Raw genomic sequence first — 20718 nt, forward strand, 5'->3', positions numbered from 1 at the left:
ATCCACTAAGACGTGGGGGTCGGGGTGGGGGTGGAGTGGTAAGCCAGTGTTTTCTTTGGATAACGTAAATACCCCTTGTATTCCTTATCTTTTGTTGTGTAACAAATTACTCCCAAACTTGGCAGCTGAAAACAATAAGCATTTGTTATCTCGCAGGGTTTCTGTGAGTTAGAAATACAGAAGCGGCTTAGTTGGATGATTCTGACTCAGGGTCGCTCATGAGGTTGTGGTTAAGATGTCATCTGGGCTGGAGGCAGTTCTGAGGCGGAAGGATCTGTTTCCACATGGATGTTGAATTAGAACTGGCTGTTGGGTGGAAGCCTCAGTTCCCTACCATACGAACTGGTTTCTCCATGGGGTTGATAAAGCTTCCTCATAATATGGCAGCTGGCTGCCCCAGAGTGAATGAGCCAAGAGAAAGTGAAGTGGAACCCTCATGTCTCCTATAATCTTGCCTTGGCAATCACTCTCCCCATTTCAGCAATATCCTACTGGCTGTACAGGTCAGCCCTAGGGCCATCTTGGAGGCTAGCTATAAGACCCCTCCTTGTTTTCAACTAGGAAAATACTGCACGCACAACACAGAAAAACTTGAAAAATAAAGAAAATCATGAAGAAATGTCACCTATAATCTCATGACTCAGAGGAAAGTTCTGTGAACATCGTGGTCTATATATCCTGCCAGTTTAAAAAAAGAATGTGGATTTTTATATGCAGTTATACACCTAGATATTTAAAATTGGCACCATACAATAATACTGTTTCATATAGATAGTTCTTTTACTTGGCATCAAGTCAGGAGCACTTTCAACAGGTAAATTTTACTTATCCTTGTTTTCTATCTTAGGTAACGTTTGTAGGATATCAAGATTTGACATCATCTGAACAGCTGACTGAATTTTGAAGTTTTTATTTACATGTCTGGGTTGAAAGAGATATTCCTATCATGGAAAATCTTTTTAAATTTGGATTGTCACTTCTTACTTTGGATGCCTGAATGATATAATAAATACACTCCAGTCTGCAAATATGGGATTTGAATGTAGAAATAGAAAATGAGTTTGCCATCTGATCCAGCATCATTGCATGTAATTGCTGTCTCTGGTTGCTTGTCATGAGCTGTTGGCAAGTGTTAAAATTAGCTTTACAGCCTGCCTCAGATTAGTGGCAAGTGTGGTAAATGAGGGCTCTCTCTTAATGAAACTAATTTGTATTGAAAATATAACTACATTTATTGCCCCCATTATTTAAATACGTGTGCATTAGTTGATAGTAAAAATGAACCTTTAAACTGAGGTTTTTATAAACTGTAGCTGAAAAGAAATCATCTTTTAAGGAGGTGATCCTTTTTGAAGTGGTTTTCCAGTGTTTTATGGGCGTCTTGGGAAGCATTTCAGAAAAAAATTAAAAATACTTTTAAAATAAAAATTTGAACATTTAAAATGACAGAGGACATCATGCCCCATTGCTGATCAGCTTTTTCTGGAACTGCCTATGGTGATGTACTCTCTGTTTTATATCACAACGATTTTCTCTGAATGCCCCACACTCTGCCCAGACTTCTAAAACAGCCAGCCTCACTGCACCGTGTATATCTATCTGTTCATTGTCTTTCTCCTCCGTTCACCTGCCATCTCCTTGAGTGCAGGGCCTGGTCTTCCCATTTTTATATTTTGTAATTGAGGGCCTCACAGCAGACCTTAATAAATGCATATTGAATGAACGAATGCATGAATTTGGAACATAAGTTCCCTCCCTCATGGAGCTGACAATTTCTGCATGAGGCTGGTCCAGCATATACCAAAGACACACCCCATTCTAGGTTTGATTCAGAAAGAACTGATTTTTCAGAATGGCACCCTTTGAGGGATGTTTGCTTTCTGGTCATTTGCAATGTCTCACGTCCTCTCTTTGCAGTTGGTCTCAGACCCTCCAGTAATGACCGTCTTTTCTTTCTTAGTCAGCATTCAGTTCCTAAATACTTTTAGCCAATTTCTGCTAGAGAACTGTGAGTATATTTTGGCTCTTTTCCTGCTGTCTCACCATAGGAATGGGGAACTACCTCTTTTCTTTTCTCTACTTTCCAAGACTTCTTACGTGGAGTTTCTTGGTATTAAGACCTTTGATGCTAGAGAGAGCCATACACATGGGTGTAGGGATGTCTTTTGGGAAGAGAAAGATGTAAAAAGAAAAAAACCCTCCCAAACGAGTGCCCAATAATCAAAGCTGATTCACCAATCAATGCATACGTAAAATATGTAACCTGATTTATAGTGTCAATGTGAAGTGACTGGAGGAATTTGAAGAGGCAGAGCTCTAGGGGTTGGATGTATCATAGAAAAGTACTGGGAAAATATCATGCACATAGGTGATTTTCAGCGTGTCCTTTACAAAAACAGACAACAATAACGAAAAGAGAAATACGCTCAGTGAGCTGATGGCCCAGAGTGAACAGGAGGTGGAGCGGCAAATCCGTTGGTCTCTCAGAGGGTCTCACCTTCCACCATGACTCCTGTGGGGTCAGCATCTGGCCACCCTGAGAGTGTAAAGGGAATCATTCTTCATTAACAGGACCCTGTAATTACCACACAACCCAGCAGTCCCATTCCTAAATATTACCCTAGAGACACGGAAACTTATGTCTCATAAAAACCTCTACATGAGTGTTTATAACTGCAGTGGTACCTCGGTTTTCAAACCTAATCCGTTCCTGAAGACCATTCAAGTTCTGAAATGTTCAAAAATATCCAACAGCTAGGCCTCAGAATCTTGCACTTGGCAGAAGCCATGTGACATGTTCGACTTCCAAGGCGTGTTTGAAAACCGAAGCATTTACTTCTGGGTTTACGGCATTCGTAAATCGAAATGTTCCTCAATGGAGATGTTTGAAAACCGAGATACTACTGTACACTATTCACAATCAACCCAAATTGGAAACAACTCAGATGTCCTCCCAAGAGTGAATGGCTAAAGCAGGGCCCCTAAATGTATGCCAGTCTCAACTGGGGTTTAATTGAGGAGGCAGCAGGCCATGGTCATTTTGAGCAAACTTGGTGTATATACCTATTTCATGACAAGTCACCCTTCAAAGGGCAACAATGGTGTATTTTGCTCAGGAATCTTCAGTTTGGGCAGGTCTTGATGGAAACAGCTTGTCTTTGCTCCACAGGCTTGACTGAAGCAGACGCTTGACTTCCAAGATAGCTCACTGGCAAGATGGCTAGCAAGTTGGTTTGTCTTCACATGCACCTGTTTTGGGGGCTGCTTGGGCTTCCTCATAGCATGGTGGCTGGGATCCAAGAGCAGGCATCCCAAGAGACAGGCAGTGGATGGTCCCAGTTTCTTAAGGTCCGGGTCCAGAAACGGGTACTGTATCCTTCTGCCATGTTCTTTCAGTCAAGAAGTCCTGGAGCACAGATTCAGGGCAGGTAGCATAGACCTTATTTCTCGATAGCAGGAGTGTCCAAGGAGTATGGGATCACATTTGAAAACTATCACACTTACATTTACCTTCTGCCCTGCTGAAGACCTTGACCCCTGAGGGAGATGTGCCTGAATGTCTGCGTGAGAGAGTGGGCAACCACATTAGGCATCATCTTGCCTGCATCTGGCAAGGCTGGTCCCTTCATGCTTCCTTTTGCCTCCCACCTCTCACTGCCCTCATTCCCTGCCCCAAGGCTCTTGCCAGATTCTAATGTGAGCATGGTTTGGGAACCTTGCATAGCACAGTAAAGTTTATAAAACTTGACAATAATGTAAAGAATTATTATATCTTATTTTTCCTCCTTTTTGTAAGCTAGATTTTTCTGACTTGTTTAAGCATAGTAGGGACTATAAGAGATATTTTGGGAATGATCTAAAGTCTTTCCTATTTTGACAGAGGTAGGGGTTGGTAGAAGAATGACAGAAAGAATTAAAAAGAATGCAGGTGTACCAGTAGGGTCCTTGACACATAAGAGTAAGAGGTACAAATTCACACTCAGGTTTTAGTGGCCAGCAACTGCTTCACATTTCTCCCTTCTCAGAGAGAGCTGTGCTTTAACAGCAGTTGCATAACCAGGGTTGCATGCACTCCAAAGAAATGAATCTCTAATGTTTGAAACCCCACGGATTCACTGATATTACAGTTTTGCTATTGTTTGGTACTGTTCATCTTTTCTGTATCTAATCACATAGATGATTTCCCTAGAGCCACATCATGTCCTGTGAGACAAGCACAGTGCTCTTTGTGGGTGAACTTGGGCAGAGACCTCAAGTTTGGGACAGACTAATTGAAACCTTAAAGTTGTAAATTGGGAAAGTTTTTTCTAATGCTTCTTGGCACTCTTCTCCCACTCTCTCCCAACCTTGTCTGAATCTTTCTTACTCATCCTGGTAACCCTCTCCTCCTTTTTTGTCTGCTGTCAGGGAACCTATCCTCTATAAAAAAAAATTGAATCACACTAAAGTGTTCATGGCTACCACTAGGAGCTGAGTTTTTTGCTCTTCCTATGGAGATATTTGTGGTTTCCAGGGGGCTGATGAGGTAGGGTGATTCTGATTTCAAAGCGATGAATCTCTAATGCTAGAATTTCCCTAACAGGATAGCAAGAATGGGAGGATTTTTGAGGAAGAGGGCCCCGAACACTCTGTCCTTCATAGGGTGGTAGGCAAGTGAGTGACTTGGTAAGCCTCTGAGTTATTTCCAGTTCTGTTCTAGTGGTAACAATATTCATCTCATCAGGGTTACCTGATCCCCAGTACTTAGGAGCCTCCCCTGTTCACTTCTGCTTTGTCCAAGCAGACGCCAGTTGGCTTGCTTTCTTGCAGTTAAATAGGCAGTCTCCGTACAAATCAGCTATGAAATCTGCAGAACTACAGAGTATTTTACAAGTAATCAGTTCATGCAGATTGCACATAAATCATGTCTGCTCTGGCCCTTTGGACGCTAATGTTCCCTTATTAAGGCATAAGTAAGCCTTCCTGTTCTCATCTATCCTTCCAGACTTTTTTTAATTACTGAAAAGTACAGCCTGGTTGTCCTCCACCATCCTCTTCCACTATCACCCTCCCCTACACACACACACCCTCGTTGCTTTTTTGAGGTTCATTTTGTTTTTTTGGAACTTGCCAAATTGCCTTAGGAAGCTGGGTGCCTTGTGAATGAACTGAGCAGAAGGAAATTCTTATCTCTCAAAGGAAGCAGTCACCACGTTTCTGTGTGTGATATTCTTGGCCAGTTAATATTTTTCTGAAATATGTTCTGATGGCAGGACCAGTGCCCCGGAGAGGGGGGAAGGATTGGTCATGCTTGGTGCACTAAAAGAAAATATCTTCCATTGAAGTCTGGGGAGGGGATAAAAAGTCATTTCACGAATGTCATTCTGCCTAAATAAACAGAGAACCTTCATTGTTTTTAATCCCCTGGAAGACTAGAAGCTCAGTCACCCAAAATGCACATTATGTTAACATTTCTCCATTTTGTTTTCAAACTGTGGCTGCAGTTCTGTGCTCGAATACACGTGGATTTCTGCTTCCAATTTCTCTGGCCCTGCTATTAGTGTTCAGCCAGTTTTCATTTTGGTTTGAAATGATTCTCTAAGAGCGTGGAAGCGTGCTATTATTCCTGTGGTTTGGTTTATAAAAGAAAAAAGGGGGACTTTTAGATGAGGCCCATAAAAATACCACCATTTACTTTTAGAGATATTTTATGAATATAAGTCCCTGTCTAAATAATTACATTGAGGGTAGAAAGGACTTTGGAGTTTGAAAATTGTAGCAACAACTTATTATTCTCTCTTAGCAACCGCAGGGAAGGTGACACATCTCTTGCTTTTTTTTAATTTTCAGATGAACTGACACCATAATACACCATATTGCTTTTTAGATCCCATTTTTAAACCACGTACACAGATTGTAGTGGAACTGAGAGACTCTGAAGTATTATTTTCCTCAGATAGGGGAAAAGAGATATAGAACAGGTATGCTTTCGGTGTCATTTCAAAGTCACAGGATGTCTGGTAATGATATCTTAACAGAAAGAGAAGCCAGCTTGGGTACTGAGCGCAGTTCCTCGGGTGTTTAGGTCATATATTAAATTATATTCTAGATGTTATAAAGGTCCCTTATGTATTCTTCAGGGAAATTATGGGGTCTTTTATACTGCGGTGTTTAAATACAAAAATCTCAGGGAAAAAAACAATCACACTCCCCTCCTTTTTTCCCTCTGGTTGGCAGCTGCTGAGATGGGTTGCGGATTGAACAAGTTGGAGAAACGTGATGACAAACGGCCTGGAAATATCTATTCAACTCTGAAGAGGCCTCAGGTCGAAACCAAGATAGATGTGTCCTATGAATACCGCTTCCTGGAGTTCACCACCCTGAGTGCAGGTGAGTACAGGTACCCCGGTGTTCCTGGTGATGGGTGAGCTCGGACCCAGCCTGGCACCGCAGCCCTACCTGCGCAAGGTCAGCTGTAGCTGCCCCAGTCAGTGCTGCTGGGGCCTGACAAGGACACACTGGGGAAGTGGGCGTGGTGGGGGGGGGAGCTGTGGGGAAATGAAAAGTGTGGGCCTGTCCAAAGAAGACTGCTTGCAGAGATCCAAATTTTGATGTGAAACCTGTCATATTTTAAAAGATAGCACGTAATTAAAATTGTTACAAATTATAGCCATATATGAGCCAATTAGTACACATGGGAGAGCTGAATTTGGCCCATGGGCCAACCAGTTTACAGACCCTGTTTCACAGGAACATTTGCCTTATCTCCTCATATCGATCTGCCTGTCCAACCAAACTCACCTGCCCATTGTTCCACCGTCTTTTAAGAGTGCTCGTCCATCTGGGCTTGGCTTTGCCTTGCCTGAGCCAGAGGGTGTCTGGGTCACCTACCACCTCTAGTGTCCCACTTGCACTGATCAACATTTTCACTGGAGAGCATTTGCAGAGTGTGGGCTGGTGCTGTGGAGAAATGGTTTCCTGGAGCTTCTTACCTAGTGGGAAAGAAGACTCATACACATAAAAACAACAGAACTCAACAGGTTATAATTGTAAGCTGGAAAACATGTAAAATATGTTTCAGAAGAGGAAGGGAGCATTCTTCCTTTTGGGGGTTCCCTGAAAGTTGGGAGCAAAAACCTGGCGCTACAAAACTAAAGCATCTTAAGACACTTTCCCCCTGGGCTTCTGAGTATATTTAAGCTTCTAGTCACAGAAAAGAAAATTAGTGGGACCAGCCCTCCTATCTGTGGGTGTGGATCCTGGCTCTGTTGTGGAGTAGCTGGGCAAATCGCTAGGTCTGCAGGGTCGTCATCTATCAAATGAGCACACGAATATCCACCTCTTAGGTCAGCTGTGACCATGAAAAGGGGGAAGATGGGTGAAGCTCCTAGCACAGTGTCTGGCAGGAAGTAGGGCTGCTAATATTGCTACCACTCCTCCCCCTCCTTGACTACTCCTACTATGCCCACCTCCATGCTGAGGCTCCACCTGCTGCTTCCTGAGCCCTGAGAGAGATGGGCAACTGGGTGTCTCTGCAGGGACCTTCTGTGTACCCCTCCAAGTCCCCAAAACGGAACCCAGCAGCTTCCTCATCAGATTACTTCCTTCTGGCACCCTTGATGAATAATGTCACCACCATCCCCTTAGACTGATTTAACACCCTAGTCCCCTGTGACCATGCCTTCTCCTCAGCCACCATTTCCGTTCCATCACCGAGCCTATTAGAACTACTTCTGAAAAAGTTTATACTAGAGTTAATGTAACATGAACAAGTCCAAACACAAAATTATTCGGAGCATTTGGTCACCCATTATTTGTTTAATGAATATTTGAGTGCCCGCAACATTCTAGGCATTCTAGAACATTCTAGAACAATTGAGGAAAAAGCACAAAAGCATGTACAGGAAGGAAGATTGGAAGGAAATATTACCAAGATGTTAAAAATTGATTGTCAAGGTACTGAGATTATGGGAGAATTCTTTTTTATATATTTTTTTGCATTGTGGTTATATTTCTTCTATTATTAAGAAGAGTAATTTTTGCTTACCTGCTCTGTCTTCCCACTGCTTCATCACTCATCATCTGAATTACTTCCCTAGGCTCCTTATCTGCTCCTCGCTTCCTTGTGCCCCAGTTGTAGCACCCACGCTATTTTCTGCATTGTGATTTCTTTGATTGAATTACGTTTTGTTTTCTGATTATAAAATGAACATATGCCCATTATAAAATGTTAGGAAAACACTGGGAAAATCCTAGCTGTTTCTCCCTGCTTCTGCTTTTGTCGCCCCACAGGTTGTGGCACCCCGCTGCTCAAAGCCTTGTTGTGGCTCTCCTTACCCCGAGTGGCACCAGCTTCCCTCTGTCTTCATTCTCTTGCCATTTGTCCTGTGTGTTCCACCACTGCAGACTTGCTGTTTCTAGAAGCCACCAGGCTTCCTCAGGGCTTTTGCACTGCCTGTTGCCTCTGCCTGGAAGTCTACCCAGATAGACTCTTTACTCAAACTCTTAATCCCCTTTTCTGTGGAACCTTCCCTGACCACCAATTTAAAATTTCTACCAACCCTCCACCCACCCCTCCATCCCTTTCCCTCTTGATTTTTTCCATAACACTGCTTACCATCTTGCATACCATATATTTTGCTTATTGTTGTTTGTTTCCTTATTTATTGCCTGCTTTCCTTTATTAGAAGGTGGAAGCCCTTCTAATGAGTGCAGAGATTGTGTGTGTTGGATCTGCTGTATCTCAGTACTTAAAACAGTGCCTGGCACATAGTAAATAATCAATATTTGTTGAATGAGTACTCAATGTATATTTTTGGATCCCGCTTTTCTTCACCTTAATATTGTATGGTGAGGCATGCCCTTTGTCATTCCATATGTTCCAAAAGTATGATTTAATGGCTATACCTGATTCAATCACTCAGCATACCATGATTTATTTAGAAGTCCCCTTTTATTGGACATTTAAGTTATTTCAGGTTTTGGGCTATTATAAATAATATTGTGATAAGCAATGCTGGACATAAATCTTTGCACACATTGCTGATTATTTCCTCGGGAATTACTGAGTTGAAAGATACAAATGTCAGGACTCCTAATAAATTGCTAAATTGCCCTCGAGATAGGGCCTGTTTGTATAAAACACAAATCTGACCATGCTGAACTCTTTGGCTGGTTCCTCTGGATGAATGAAATGGAGGTTCCAGCGGGCGCTCAGGGCTTTCCTCAGCATGGCCTTGCTCTTTGCCGACCCTCCCCCAACTTGTCCTCTGGAGGACCACGTGCCTTGGCCCTTGGCCTTGCTCTCTCCCCACTGGGACGCTCCCTTCCCAGTTTCCCAGCTTAGCACAGGTTGCTCCTTCCACACAGGGCCTGCCCCATCCCTCACTGCTTGCCAGAATCCCACCCACCTGAAATAATTGTTCCTTCTTAACATCCATCTCATGGGAATTACTCTTTTCTGCATACCTATAGTCTGTCAATACCATCCTTATGCCACTTTTATCCCATGTATTACACTTATTCCTTGAGGGCAAAGACCAAGCCTTGCTCATCTTTCTATTCTTCTTTTTCGTTCATGCTTTCTAGCTGAGAATAGTGTGTCCTAAATAGTTCTAGTTAACCTTCATAGTAAACATTACATATGCTGTTTGTTTCCCTGGCAGCCTGGCAAGTTCTTTTCCAGGACTTCTAATGGGATTATTCCTTATTGATTGATCTCTGAGTAGGATTCTATCATACGGATGTACCACAGTTTGTTTTTCTGCTCACCTATTGATGGACATTTGGCTCATTTCCAGTTTTTGGCGATTACAAATTAAGTTGCTGTGAACCTTTATCTTTGTGTGGCTTCTTACGTCATTTCATCCTCACAGTAACCTAATGAGGTATATGCGTACACACATTCCTTTGTTGCTGATAAGGAAACGGACACTCAGAGAGGTTAAGTAACTTTTCTAAAAATGCAGTGCTAGGAAGTGACTGGGACAGAATTTGAACCTAGATCTCTTGGGCATCAAAGCTCTTGTCCCTTCTAAGCCGCAAGGCATTAGACAAATAGGCATTGACACCAATGAGAAGCACCAATTCTTGTTAAAAAACTTGTGTTATCATGTAGAGGCACATAAGAATATTCCTCTCCTATATGGTTTTGGCCATCGAAAAATGTTAAGTAGCATTTGATGATGCTTATTTTTCATAGAGAAGATGCTCATCTGACTCTAATAAATTACAAGTCGGGGAAAGGGTGCTGGTCCCCTTCCACCTGATGGGACCACATGCACTTTTGAAAAAAAATCAAGATCCGACTTAACATTGTTTTGGTTGTCCTTTGCTGAGAGCTTGGTGCTGTAGTGGATGATTCTGGAACCTGCAACCTCACTGGTAGGGCTGGCAGAGACAAAAGGCAGCAGGCATCGCACAGTGAAGCACAGAAGCTGCTCCAAATCTCAGTTCTGGGTGATTTGATCAGGTCTGAAATTTTTAATTAACTCTGGTCACCAAGGGATGAACGTGCCCTTTGATGGGTTTCATCACAGACAGAGGCCCATAAAGCATCATAATTTCTGCAAAAACAGTGCCTTGTTGTCCCTTTTATGTGTGCATTGTGCCAGCTTCTCTGTGCCAGGCCACTCTTAACACCACTTGAAAGCTACCTGTGTCAGCTCCATGAGAATCAACTGTGTTTTATATGAGTTCAGTGCCAGGGACAGTTGGCACAGTGAGTGATCTGTATAACAAGGCTTGTGCCTGGGGCGTGATCTTTGCTTGAACAATCGAGTCCTGCACTGTCCAGTGCGGGAGACAGCAGCCACATGGCTATGTAAATATAATAATTAATTCAAGTTAAATAAAATTAAAAATTCAGTTCCTCTGTCACACTAGCCACACTTCAGATACTCAACAACCCCGTATGGCTGGTGGCTGCCATACTGGACAGCATGGATAGAGAACACTTCCCTCTCCACAGAAAGTTCTATTGGGCAGTGCTGCTCTAGTCTGTTTTCAAGAGGAGATAACTTGGTTCCAGGCCTGAATCTGCATCTCTAATTCAGATTAAAGTACTGTTTTTACTATGAAAGTTTGCCCTTGGGTTCTCTAGGGACCATAAGATGACAGTTCATTGGTTCCACAAATAGTTATTGAATGTCAACCTGGGGCCAGGTATTGTTCCTAAGGAATATGGGTGGACTGAACAGGAGGTTTAGCCTGGTTGTCTTAGGTTTATCTCAGCTGCCATAACAAAGTACTCCAGACTGGGTGGCTTAACCCACAGACATTTATTTTCTCACAGTTCTGGAGGCTGTAAGTCTGAAATCAGAGGGCTAACATGGTTGGGTCCTGGTGAGGGCTCTCTTCCTGGCTTGCAGATGGCTGCCTTCTTGCTGTGTCCTCACATGGCTGAGAGAGAGAGACAGAGAGCTTTCTCTCTCTCTTTCCTTTCTCTCTCTCTCTCTCTCTCTCTCTCTCTCTCTCTCTGTCTCTCTCTCATCTCTCCTTATAAGGACATTATCCTATTGGATTAGAGCACCCCTCCCTTATGACCTCCTTTAATTTAAATTACTCCCTTACCCCAAACACAGTTACAGTGGGGGTCGGGGCTTCAACATTTGAATTTCGAAAGGACACAATGCAGTGGTCTAGTCCACTTGTCAAGATTGGTTCAAACTCTCTTAGAGATGAAGAAGCAGGCGATGGTAGTACTCAGTGCTAGAGTGATGGTGATAGAGGGGATATTGTATCCCCCAGTCTTGTTGGAAGGCTTCGTGTGTCAAGAAAGGCGTGAGATCTGCAGGTGGGTTTGGAGTTAGCCAGGCAGAAGAGTGAGGGTGGATGGACATGACCTTTTCAGGTAAGGGGTGGGAGGGGCCAGAACCTGGAGACAACATTGCATATATGGGAAGCTGTCAGCAACTCAATTTGGTTGGAGTGTGGCCTTTGGGAGGAGTAAGTAGCCAGATGACTAAAGGTCTTAGTTCTTGGATTGAGGACTCTAGCCTCTGTCATTATCACTGAAGGTTTTTAAGGTGAGGAGAGGGTAAGTGACATGATCAAATTCACATTCTGGTAAGATTGCTCTGGGCGTAGAATGGAGAAGGATGGAAGGGGTGAAATTGGGGGAGAGGAAACCATTTGGAAGCCATTTTAATCATCAAGCAAGAGGTGAAGGTAGTCTCAGCTGAAGGAGTTGCAGTGGGAACAAGAGAAGTGGGTGGGGTCAAGAGAGATTAGGAGGCGATCCCAGGGTCTGAGTGGCAGGTGAGGGAGAGCAGGGAGTGGAGGTGGAGGTATGTTAGTTGGCACCTCGATGGCTGTCATGAGGGCCATATAGCTGGATACTCTGATTCTGTTTTAAAGCATTTTCAAATAACGTTTTCACTCAATCATCCAAGTATCTCTGCAAGCTGGAAAGAAGGTATTACTTTTTTCTCTCCTTTATTCAGATGGAGAAGTATACTGTAAGTAGTAAGTGGGACCAGTGTTTGAATTCTCTTCTCACAGGATTTTTGTACTGCACATAAAAGAGAGCTCAGTGCCAACCTGTCAGGCCTACTGACGGGTATCTCAGTGAATGTGTTTAAATAACTGTATTGAGGTATATAAATATACCTCAATATAAATAAAATACACTCATGTTAAGTGTATGGTTTGATGAGTTGTGATAAACGTAAACACCTGTGTGGCGCCCACCACACCCAAGATACAGAACTTTTCCATCACTTCAGAATTGTCCCTCATGCCCACCACGCCCCCAGCTCTTGCCCCAGACTCCCACTGATCTGCTGTCATTGTAGATGCGTTTTGCCTGTAGGTTCATTTTCTTTTAGAATAACAGGAGTAGAAGCACACCATGTATTCTTTTGTCAGACTTCTTTAACTCAGTGTAATGCTTTTGTGATTCATCCATGCCATTGTATGTATCCAGATCTCATGCCTGTGCCGCAGATTGTTTAATCATTCTCCTGTTGAACACTTGGGCTGTTTCCGGTTTGGGGCTATTATCAAAACAGCTGCTATGGACATTTGTGAACAAGTCTTGTGTGGACATATGTTTGTTTCTAGTGGGTAAATATGCAGGAGTGGAATTGCCAGGTTGTTTGGTAAATGTGTGTTTACCTTCACAAGAAATTGCCCAGCTGTTTTCCAAAGTAGTTGTACCGTTCTACTTTTCCAGCGACAATGTATGCAAGGTACGTAGTAGCTTCAGTTGTTACATGTCGTTGTTGGAGCTACTCTTTATTCAGCCACTAGGGTCATTAATCAATTTTAAACAAGCTAACAACAATCATGTGAGGGGGTGGAGTCACCTCCATTGTATAGAAGAATATATTGAGATCTCGAGTTTGGAGAGGTTATGAAAGTCACTTGTCCGAGGCCACCAAGCTGTTGGATATTTGTAGCACATCGCGTCATCTTACTGAACACTAGAGCCTTAACTTTGGGCGCTCTTCATCCCTGACTGTCCTGCAATTTGTGGTGAGTTTAAACTAAACTGAAGGGCTTCACCCTGAAAAAGTCGAAAAGTAACTCATGCTCCATCGCACATCTTCTTCAAGCTGGTCTTCTGTTTCTCCCCTTAAATTCTTGCTTGTAAAACATTCCCATGACACACATTACAATTTCTAGGATCAGTTCACACGGCCACATTTTTTAAATTCCCATCTTTGTGGTTTTCCTGTCTAAGAGGGCTTTAAGAGCTGACCTTTGGGATTTTTTTCTTCAACAATGTGTTGACCAGGCTCAAACTTAGAGTTTGGCTGCCAGCATTAAGCTCTGTATATAAATTTTGGGTGGTCATAATAATAACATAGGATGACATTCACTATTCAAAACATGCATGTTATGCAATGAATCATTTAAGGATCCAGTTTTTATTTAATGTCTAGTCTGGGTAACTGTAGCCCTAAACACAACTGCAGAAGCAGTTGAGAATCATTGTCTGTTTAAGTTGTGCTTTTAATCTCTCTTCACAACCTGGAAGAAGACTACTCTGAAAGGAAGGATCCCAATTTACGTTAAGGTCTAAAAATTAACAGACTACAGTGTTTTGGGGCTAAGAGCTTGGATGTCTGATGGCTAGTTATAAATTCTGGCACTGTCTGGTTTCATGGGTCATGAAAAGATAAACAACTTCTAAGATATTGTCCAAAATAATGTTAATCTCCAGAGAAAGACTACAAGCCTTTAGGACTAATTATTTTCTCAGAGTAGTGGTTCTCCAACTTGAAGGCAAGTCAGAATCATCTGGGAGGGCTCTCTAAAACCCAGAATCCCAGGCCCTTGCCCCAGAGTTTCTGATTCAGTAGGTCTGGGCAAGGCCTCCGAATCTGCATATGTGACAAGTTCCCAGGTGATACTGGTCTGGGGACCACACTTTAAGAACCTTCAAAGACCAGATGGTGTGCAAATTTCTTTTATCTGAGTGGAGATGGGAGGGGAAAATAAAAGATATTGGTGTGATTTTTTTTAAAGCATAACATAAATTCAGTAACTACCTATATACCTAACTATATATTATGAGCAACTTATAATTTATTGCCTTGAAGTAGCGAGTAATAAATATATTTGGAAGGACAGGCCATATTCTTAAAAAAAGAAAAAAATACCAGTTGACACAATGATTCTCAAAACTTTGTTTTAACAATTTTCATGTTCCAGGATGCACCCTAGATCAATTAAGTCAGTAATGAGGAAGGGACCTGGACATCAGTATTTTTTGAAACTACAGTTGATGCCAGTGTGTAGCCGTGGCTGAGAACGAGTTAACAGGCATTTGTGAAGTACCAGGTGGTTGGTAAAAGCGTGGGTACCCCAACTCGTTACCCTCAGGTGGGTCACATGTGCTGATATTTTGTTTCCCTACAGCCCTCGAGCTGTTTGAATCTCCTGCAGGTCACTTCAGTTTCCCGAAGCCTGGTTTCTTTCCCCAGTATGCTGAATGTGTGACATGGGATAAGTTGGGAAGCCTTGGTACAAACAATTGTTCTTAAACTTTAGCAACATCAGAATTATTTAGTGGGCTTGTTCGGACACAGAGTGCTGAGCCCCTGCCCCTAGAATCTGTCATTCTGTAGGTCTAGGGTGGGGCCCAAGATTTTGCATTTCTAGCAAGTTCTCAGGTGATGTTGCCACTTGCTTTAGCTGCTATGGAAACCCCTGGATTAGACCAAGGGCAGTAAATTCCTCCCGGCGGCCAAAATCATCCTTCTGACTTGAGTCTTCCACATCTCAATTGTAACTGAAACCCAGCTGTCCCCAGTGGACACCCCACCTGTCCAGGGAACCCTAAAACCTTGAATGGTGGCCCATCAGAAAAGCCAATGGTTCTCAAGCCGGCTCCTTCCGATTTGCCCTTAGCCTCCTCTCCCAACAGTCATCCCAGAAACCTGTTTGCTGTTCCTGAAATGGAAGCACAAATTGCTGCCCCTCTGCCTTTGCTTGTACCATACCCCATATGGAACACGGACCCTCCTCCCTACCCCACAAGGCTAATTTGGGTCCTTCTTCTCCTTCAAAGTCCAAGAAAAGCTTCTCCTCCTCCAGGCTTTCTTCCCTGAGAGCCCAGCCCTTCGGGGTGACCAGCCACTGTGGAGGGGGACAAGAGGACAAGGAGGGAAGGAAGCATTTGGGGGTGAGAGGTGGCATGGATGGGCATGCGTATTGGCAAGGAGGTCATTGTGCCCAACTAGAGAAAGAGGAGTGAGGGGTAGGTTAAGAGAGCAGTTTCTTGCTGGCTAACGGGTTTGTAGCTAGTGGTCTGGGACCTGCAGACTGCCCTTTCTTGTGTAGGGGCCTTGGCTAGTGAATGCCTGTGCTTTTTCCACTTGGCCAGGGCAGGAAGGCATAGCCCAGCTCAGGGCACAGCCAGAGTTATGACCAGCACACACCAGGCATATCGGGTGCCCAGTTGCACCCCCACATCTAATTAGAGCTTCGTTTTTTCTTACATGTCTCATCACACTTAGCTCTAACCACTGCTCCTTAGAAGCAGGTCTGTTGGCTGTGGTTGGGCCCCGGCAGTCACATGATCCAGACTCCTTGGCTCTTTTCTGGAAGCCTTTGCCTTAATGAGGTCTCCACCACCTCTGTTCCCTGTACCCTTTTCTGTTTCTTTGTCTTGCCCTTTGCAAGTCTGACCAGGCTCCATAGAAAGGATGTGGAGTTGGCAACCTAGAACAAGCGTTAATGGACAGAGCTTGAGTCTGTGATATATCAAGCAGTGGGTTAGGAGTGACACCTGGCCATTGGTGCCTGCAGGTGTGGGTTCCCATTTACAGGGAAGCCCCACATAGGAAGCTATGGAAAGGAAGAAAAGGAACTGGGGGGCGGGGTGGTTATTTGCATTACAGGAGGATTCTTGGTTTAAAGTGGGTTTCACCATGGGGTTCCTTTAGATGGAGCCTCAAGTAGCCTGAAGTGTTTGTTTTGCCATCCTTAATGAGGTATTTATTACCTCTCTCTAAATATGATACCTGCAGCTTTAGAACATAACAAATTCATCTATAATATTTGCAGCCCTTCAGCAGAACTGAACATAAAGTCACTGATGTTGATGGCATTTTTTTCAGGCAAAACAAACAAACAAATAAACCAACCAATCTTGAAGCAAACTGTCAGGAAGCCATGAAGGAGGGGAAGTGGATGAATAGAAGGGATACCCAAAGCAGCCCTGGATGTTACAGCATAAGGCATATGAGGTCCCCTGGTCTTGAGTTTGGGAGTAGGGGGATGACTTTTTACATCTCCCAAACCTTAAGTTCATGGCTGAGGGAGGGTCCTCTTCTTCAGCCCTAATCTCAATGGCAGAAAGGCTGTTCTGCCCCTGTGCCTTCTCTTGGCTTTCTGAGGGTCCCAGCAGATGACGAGAGCAACAGACTTGGGTGATGATGATAATATCGTAACAGTAATAACAGCTAACAAGCCATGTGCTGTGCTTGGTGTAAGTTAATCATCACAGGGACCTGATTTTATAGATGAGGAAATGAGGCTCAGAGAGGTTACCCAACATGCCCACGGTCACACAGCAAATATATAATGGAGCTAGAATCAGAACTGAGACTTGCCTTCTTCAAAGCCTTTGTTCTTAAGCAATGTTGACTGTACCAGCTTTGAGGTACAGGTACAGCTTTGAGGTTTACTAGGCTCTGAGCTGACATTTGAAGACTAACTGTGATGGCCCTCCCTTTGACCCCTGCTTTAAGGAGAACTGACCTGTGGGTTTGCTGAGTCATAGGTGATGGGCATGAAAATAGCAACTAAGTGTCATGCTGTACAGGTTGCCATGCAGCTTCATATAGTTTAGCTCAAGGAATCCTTACAGCTCTGTAAGTGATTTTTCAGTCTTGTTGTATAGGTGGGGAGGCTCAGTCACAGGATGGGCCTGACTTACAGGCCACAGCTTGAACTTCGGTCTTCTGTCTCCCTGTGGCCTGTGCATCTTGCTGCTGCCCAGGCCCCTGAAGGTCTGGGAGTTGGAAAGCCACATTAAAATCACGCTGCCTATCACTTGTTGAGAACCACTTTTCTTGTTTGCCAAGGTCACAGATGTGGATGAATAACCTACTAGGGTGTAGTGGTAGCTCCCATTTGGTGCTGGTTTTAAAAAAGGGCTGTTTGACCTCTAGCTCAGATTTGGAAGGCCCCGTCTGAACTTGGGTACGTGTGGATGGCTGCCACACAGTCCCAGTTCTGTCAATGTGCCAAGCTCAGAGTTTATCTTGGGCTGAATATAGACTCCTCCTTTGCTGAAAATAGTATGTGCTGGAGGGTAGGGAAACATTTTCCTTTCCTAGAAAATCACTCCTTGCTCCTCTAGGTAGCATTGACTTCTGTGAAACCATCTGTTCTTCCGATATAATTTCTAGGCTATTAGATTAAATAGTTTCTCCTGACCCACTTTCAGCTTCTGTTTCCTTTCACTGTTCATTAATAAATTGTGTAGCAGAGTTTTCATGGAGAGTGTGTGTGTTTATTTATGTAATTTCAGTTTGGGCAACAGCAATTGTTGGGCGCTGTGAATTTATTTAATTTCCTACTCGTGTGTCACGTTTGTTTTCAGTTTCGATAATTGCTAAGAGTTGGGTGCATTTTTTGTTTTTAAGACTCATGGAAGGAAGTCAGTGGCATGAGTTATGAGTTGAGGTTCTGGTTGGGAGGTGTGCTAAAAACAGACCCTGTTTTTAAACAGAAGATGCAGAGTGGTAAGGAAATTAGTTCCCATAAAACATGTCTTACCGCAGATAAATATGCTTTTACAGAGTGCGGATTTTTAAAGATAAATGAGATAATATGTGTGAAGTGGCTTTAAGCTTTTCTGAGCAAAGCTGCTATATACATCTTCTGTATTGTTGCTTTTGATAATGCAACGAAATCCACTATTAGTATTAATATTATTGTTAAACATTCACTAATGGAGGTAATAAGATTAGATTTAAGAGGAAGGAAGTCATTCTTTGCATTCCTTTCTTAATATAAAAACTCTTCTTGCTCTTTTCCCAGCTACTCCAAATCCAGAGTAAGAACCAACACTCAGTCTTGTATGACAACGGGCTCAGGTGTGTGTGTGTATATGTGTGTAAGCAGTAAATTTCAGAGACTTAAGGCTGCCTTCAATAAAATGAAATTCCTCCTTGATGACTGTTATCTGTCAAAGCAGAACCAAGTTATTTTTCTACAGGGATTCATAAAAGCATCGCCATGGTAGTGGCAATAATTTTTATCTAATTTGGTTAAAATGGAACAGAAAACAACTTAATATTTTATGCCCGCTATTAATTATTGTTATTAGCGATACTACAAAGAAATTCGTAAAGAGGCCTTAACCGGTACTTGGACCAGATTTCTCGGGTGCTTCAGAAGAAAGGAGGCCTGTTGAATTTTTCCTATGAAATATTTTCAAAACTAATTCTGGTGTGACAAAGTAAGTGATTTTGGCTTCAAATTGCATGTCACTGCCGTTAAGTCTAGAAAGTCATTTCCTCAGTTCTGTATTTCAGATGTGCTGTTAGCTGTTCTTTGTTTATAGGTCAGATCTCCTGATAAAGAAAAATTATGTAGGCAATGGGGACGTGCTACCCTTATCAGCAGCTGGAATTTTTTCTCATTCTGTTGTATAAACATGGTTTTCAGGTGCATTCATATGACTTACTAGGAGAAGGATGCATTAGTTTGACAGCTTTATCAGGCCCTCTTAAAAGAAGAAGGGCATTATTTCAGTTGTGTATCCCAGGTGTAAATTCAGAGTTGCTTGGTAAGTAGGGCACAATATGGCGCCATATGGAATGGATGTTGCTTTTGATGCAAGATTGGTAATATATTCCTCAGGGAGCTGACGTAGTTGGTGGGGTGGATTTTCCTTGATGGAGAAAGCAGTCTTGTTTGACAGGGTATTCAACAAAATTAATTCACTGGATGTTTATTGAGTACTTGCTCTCTTTCAGTCTCCAGGCTGGTCATGCAAATGTGAACAAGAAGGCGGAGTCTCTCAATGTAGAAACTAATGTCTAAAACATCTCACCCAATTCTGCCTTATTAATATCCTAGCTCACTGTCTCTTTTCCTGTATCTGGAAACTAGTCCAGTGTGGGCACTGCCTTAATAGAGCCTGTGTTATCTTGGAAAAGCATCTGCCTCGACTTATCATGATCTATCTTTGACCTGGCAGGCCCTGCATGGTTGGGTGGGCACAGGAAGACCCTGGAAAACCTAGAGCAATTCTGATCTCTGGGATCACCAAACGGCAGCTTGGAAAACCCCTGCATTAGGGCCTCAATTAAACCAGCTTCCTGGGGGTGAAGGACTCATCTGGGCTGCTCATTGCCTACAGGCTGAGCTTTTAGGGACTAAATAGATGCATCCAGGATGCCTTGGCGTGTGCGCTCAGGTTTTCAGTGCATTGTGGCTTTCTTGGTGAGAGATGGCCTGTTTGGCTAGGGTAAGATGAAGCTCGTGAAAGAAAAATTATTGCTGCTGCTTCTAACAGCCTGGGCTGAGATGCAGCCTAGGAACAGCGAGAAGGGCATTGAAGATTTGCTCGATGGCCTTGCTTTTCCCCCCCAAACTGGCAGCCCAACTGCTCCCTTTCTCACCACTGTTTCTTGCCAACCTGGAAACTGTAAATTAAAACAGAAACTTTTTAAAAATTTTTACTCAGTAGGTTCATATTGTGAACTTCATGTAAATGGATTCGACCAAAATTATTAACAATGGAGAAAACTTACCATTTCTCCTAACACCCTTTACTTTCTTTGCTATAAAGTGAGAAGTCAGAGGTGGCTTAAGGCAGATGACGGGGGGCAATGCCCCAGAGAGGAGAACCAGCCAAGGTTTTGTTCTCCAAACTGGGAATAATGTGGGAGTCCTGGGCAGAGCTTGGAAATAGGCACTTAGTTACCTGAGGTAAAAACAACTTTAAACTCAACTTCTCTGCGTATTAGGTGTGTGGTACTGAGCAGCATGGTAGGCGCCCTCTAAGATGGCCCCAGTGATGGTTGCCTCCTGGTGTTCACGCCCTTGTGTAACCTTCCCTTGAGTATGGGAGGTCCTAGTGACTTCCTTCTGGTGAGTAGGGTACAGCGAAAGTGACAGGATGCCACTTCCATGATTAAGTTATAAAAGACGGTGGCTTCCATCTTGGACTCTCTCTTGCTGACTCCCTCTGAGGGAAGCCAGCTGCCATGTTGTGCACTGCTCAATGGAGAGACCATGTGGCAAGGAACTTAGGGAGGCCTTTTGCTAACA

The 20718-nt window shown here is 43.3% G+C and overlaps 1 protein-coding gene across 1 annotated transcript in view; it reads left to right on the top strand.

The window, feature by feature from the left end:
• RFTN1 (raftlin, lipid raft linker 1) overlaps positions 1–20718 on the top strand; it is a 187109-nt gene that overhangs the window by 11308 nt on the left and 155083 nt on the right. The window contains exon 2 of the mRNA XM_019726003.2: positions 6217–6369. Within this exon, the coding sequence (XP_019581562.2) occupies positions 6225–6369 (145 nt within the window). The 5' untranslated portion in view covers positions 6217–6224. The remainder of the gene's footprint in view (positions 1–6216; positions 6370–20718) is intronic.

This window comes from Rhinolophus sinicus, linkage group LG10, assembly GCF_036562045.2.
Source record: "Rhinolophus sinicus isolate RSC01 linkage group LG10, ASM3656204v1, whole genome shotgun sequence".
NCBI classification, from domain to species: domain Eukaryota; kingdom Metazoa; phylum Chordata; class Mammalia; order Chiroptera; family Rhinolophidae; genus Rhinolophus; species Rhinolophus sinicus.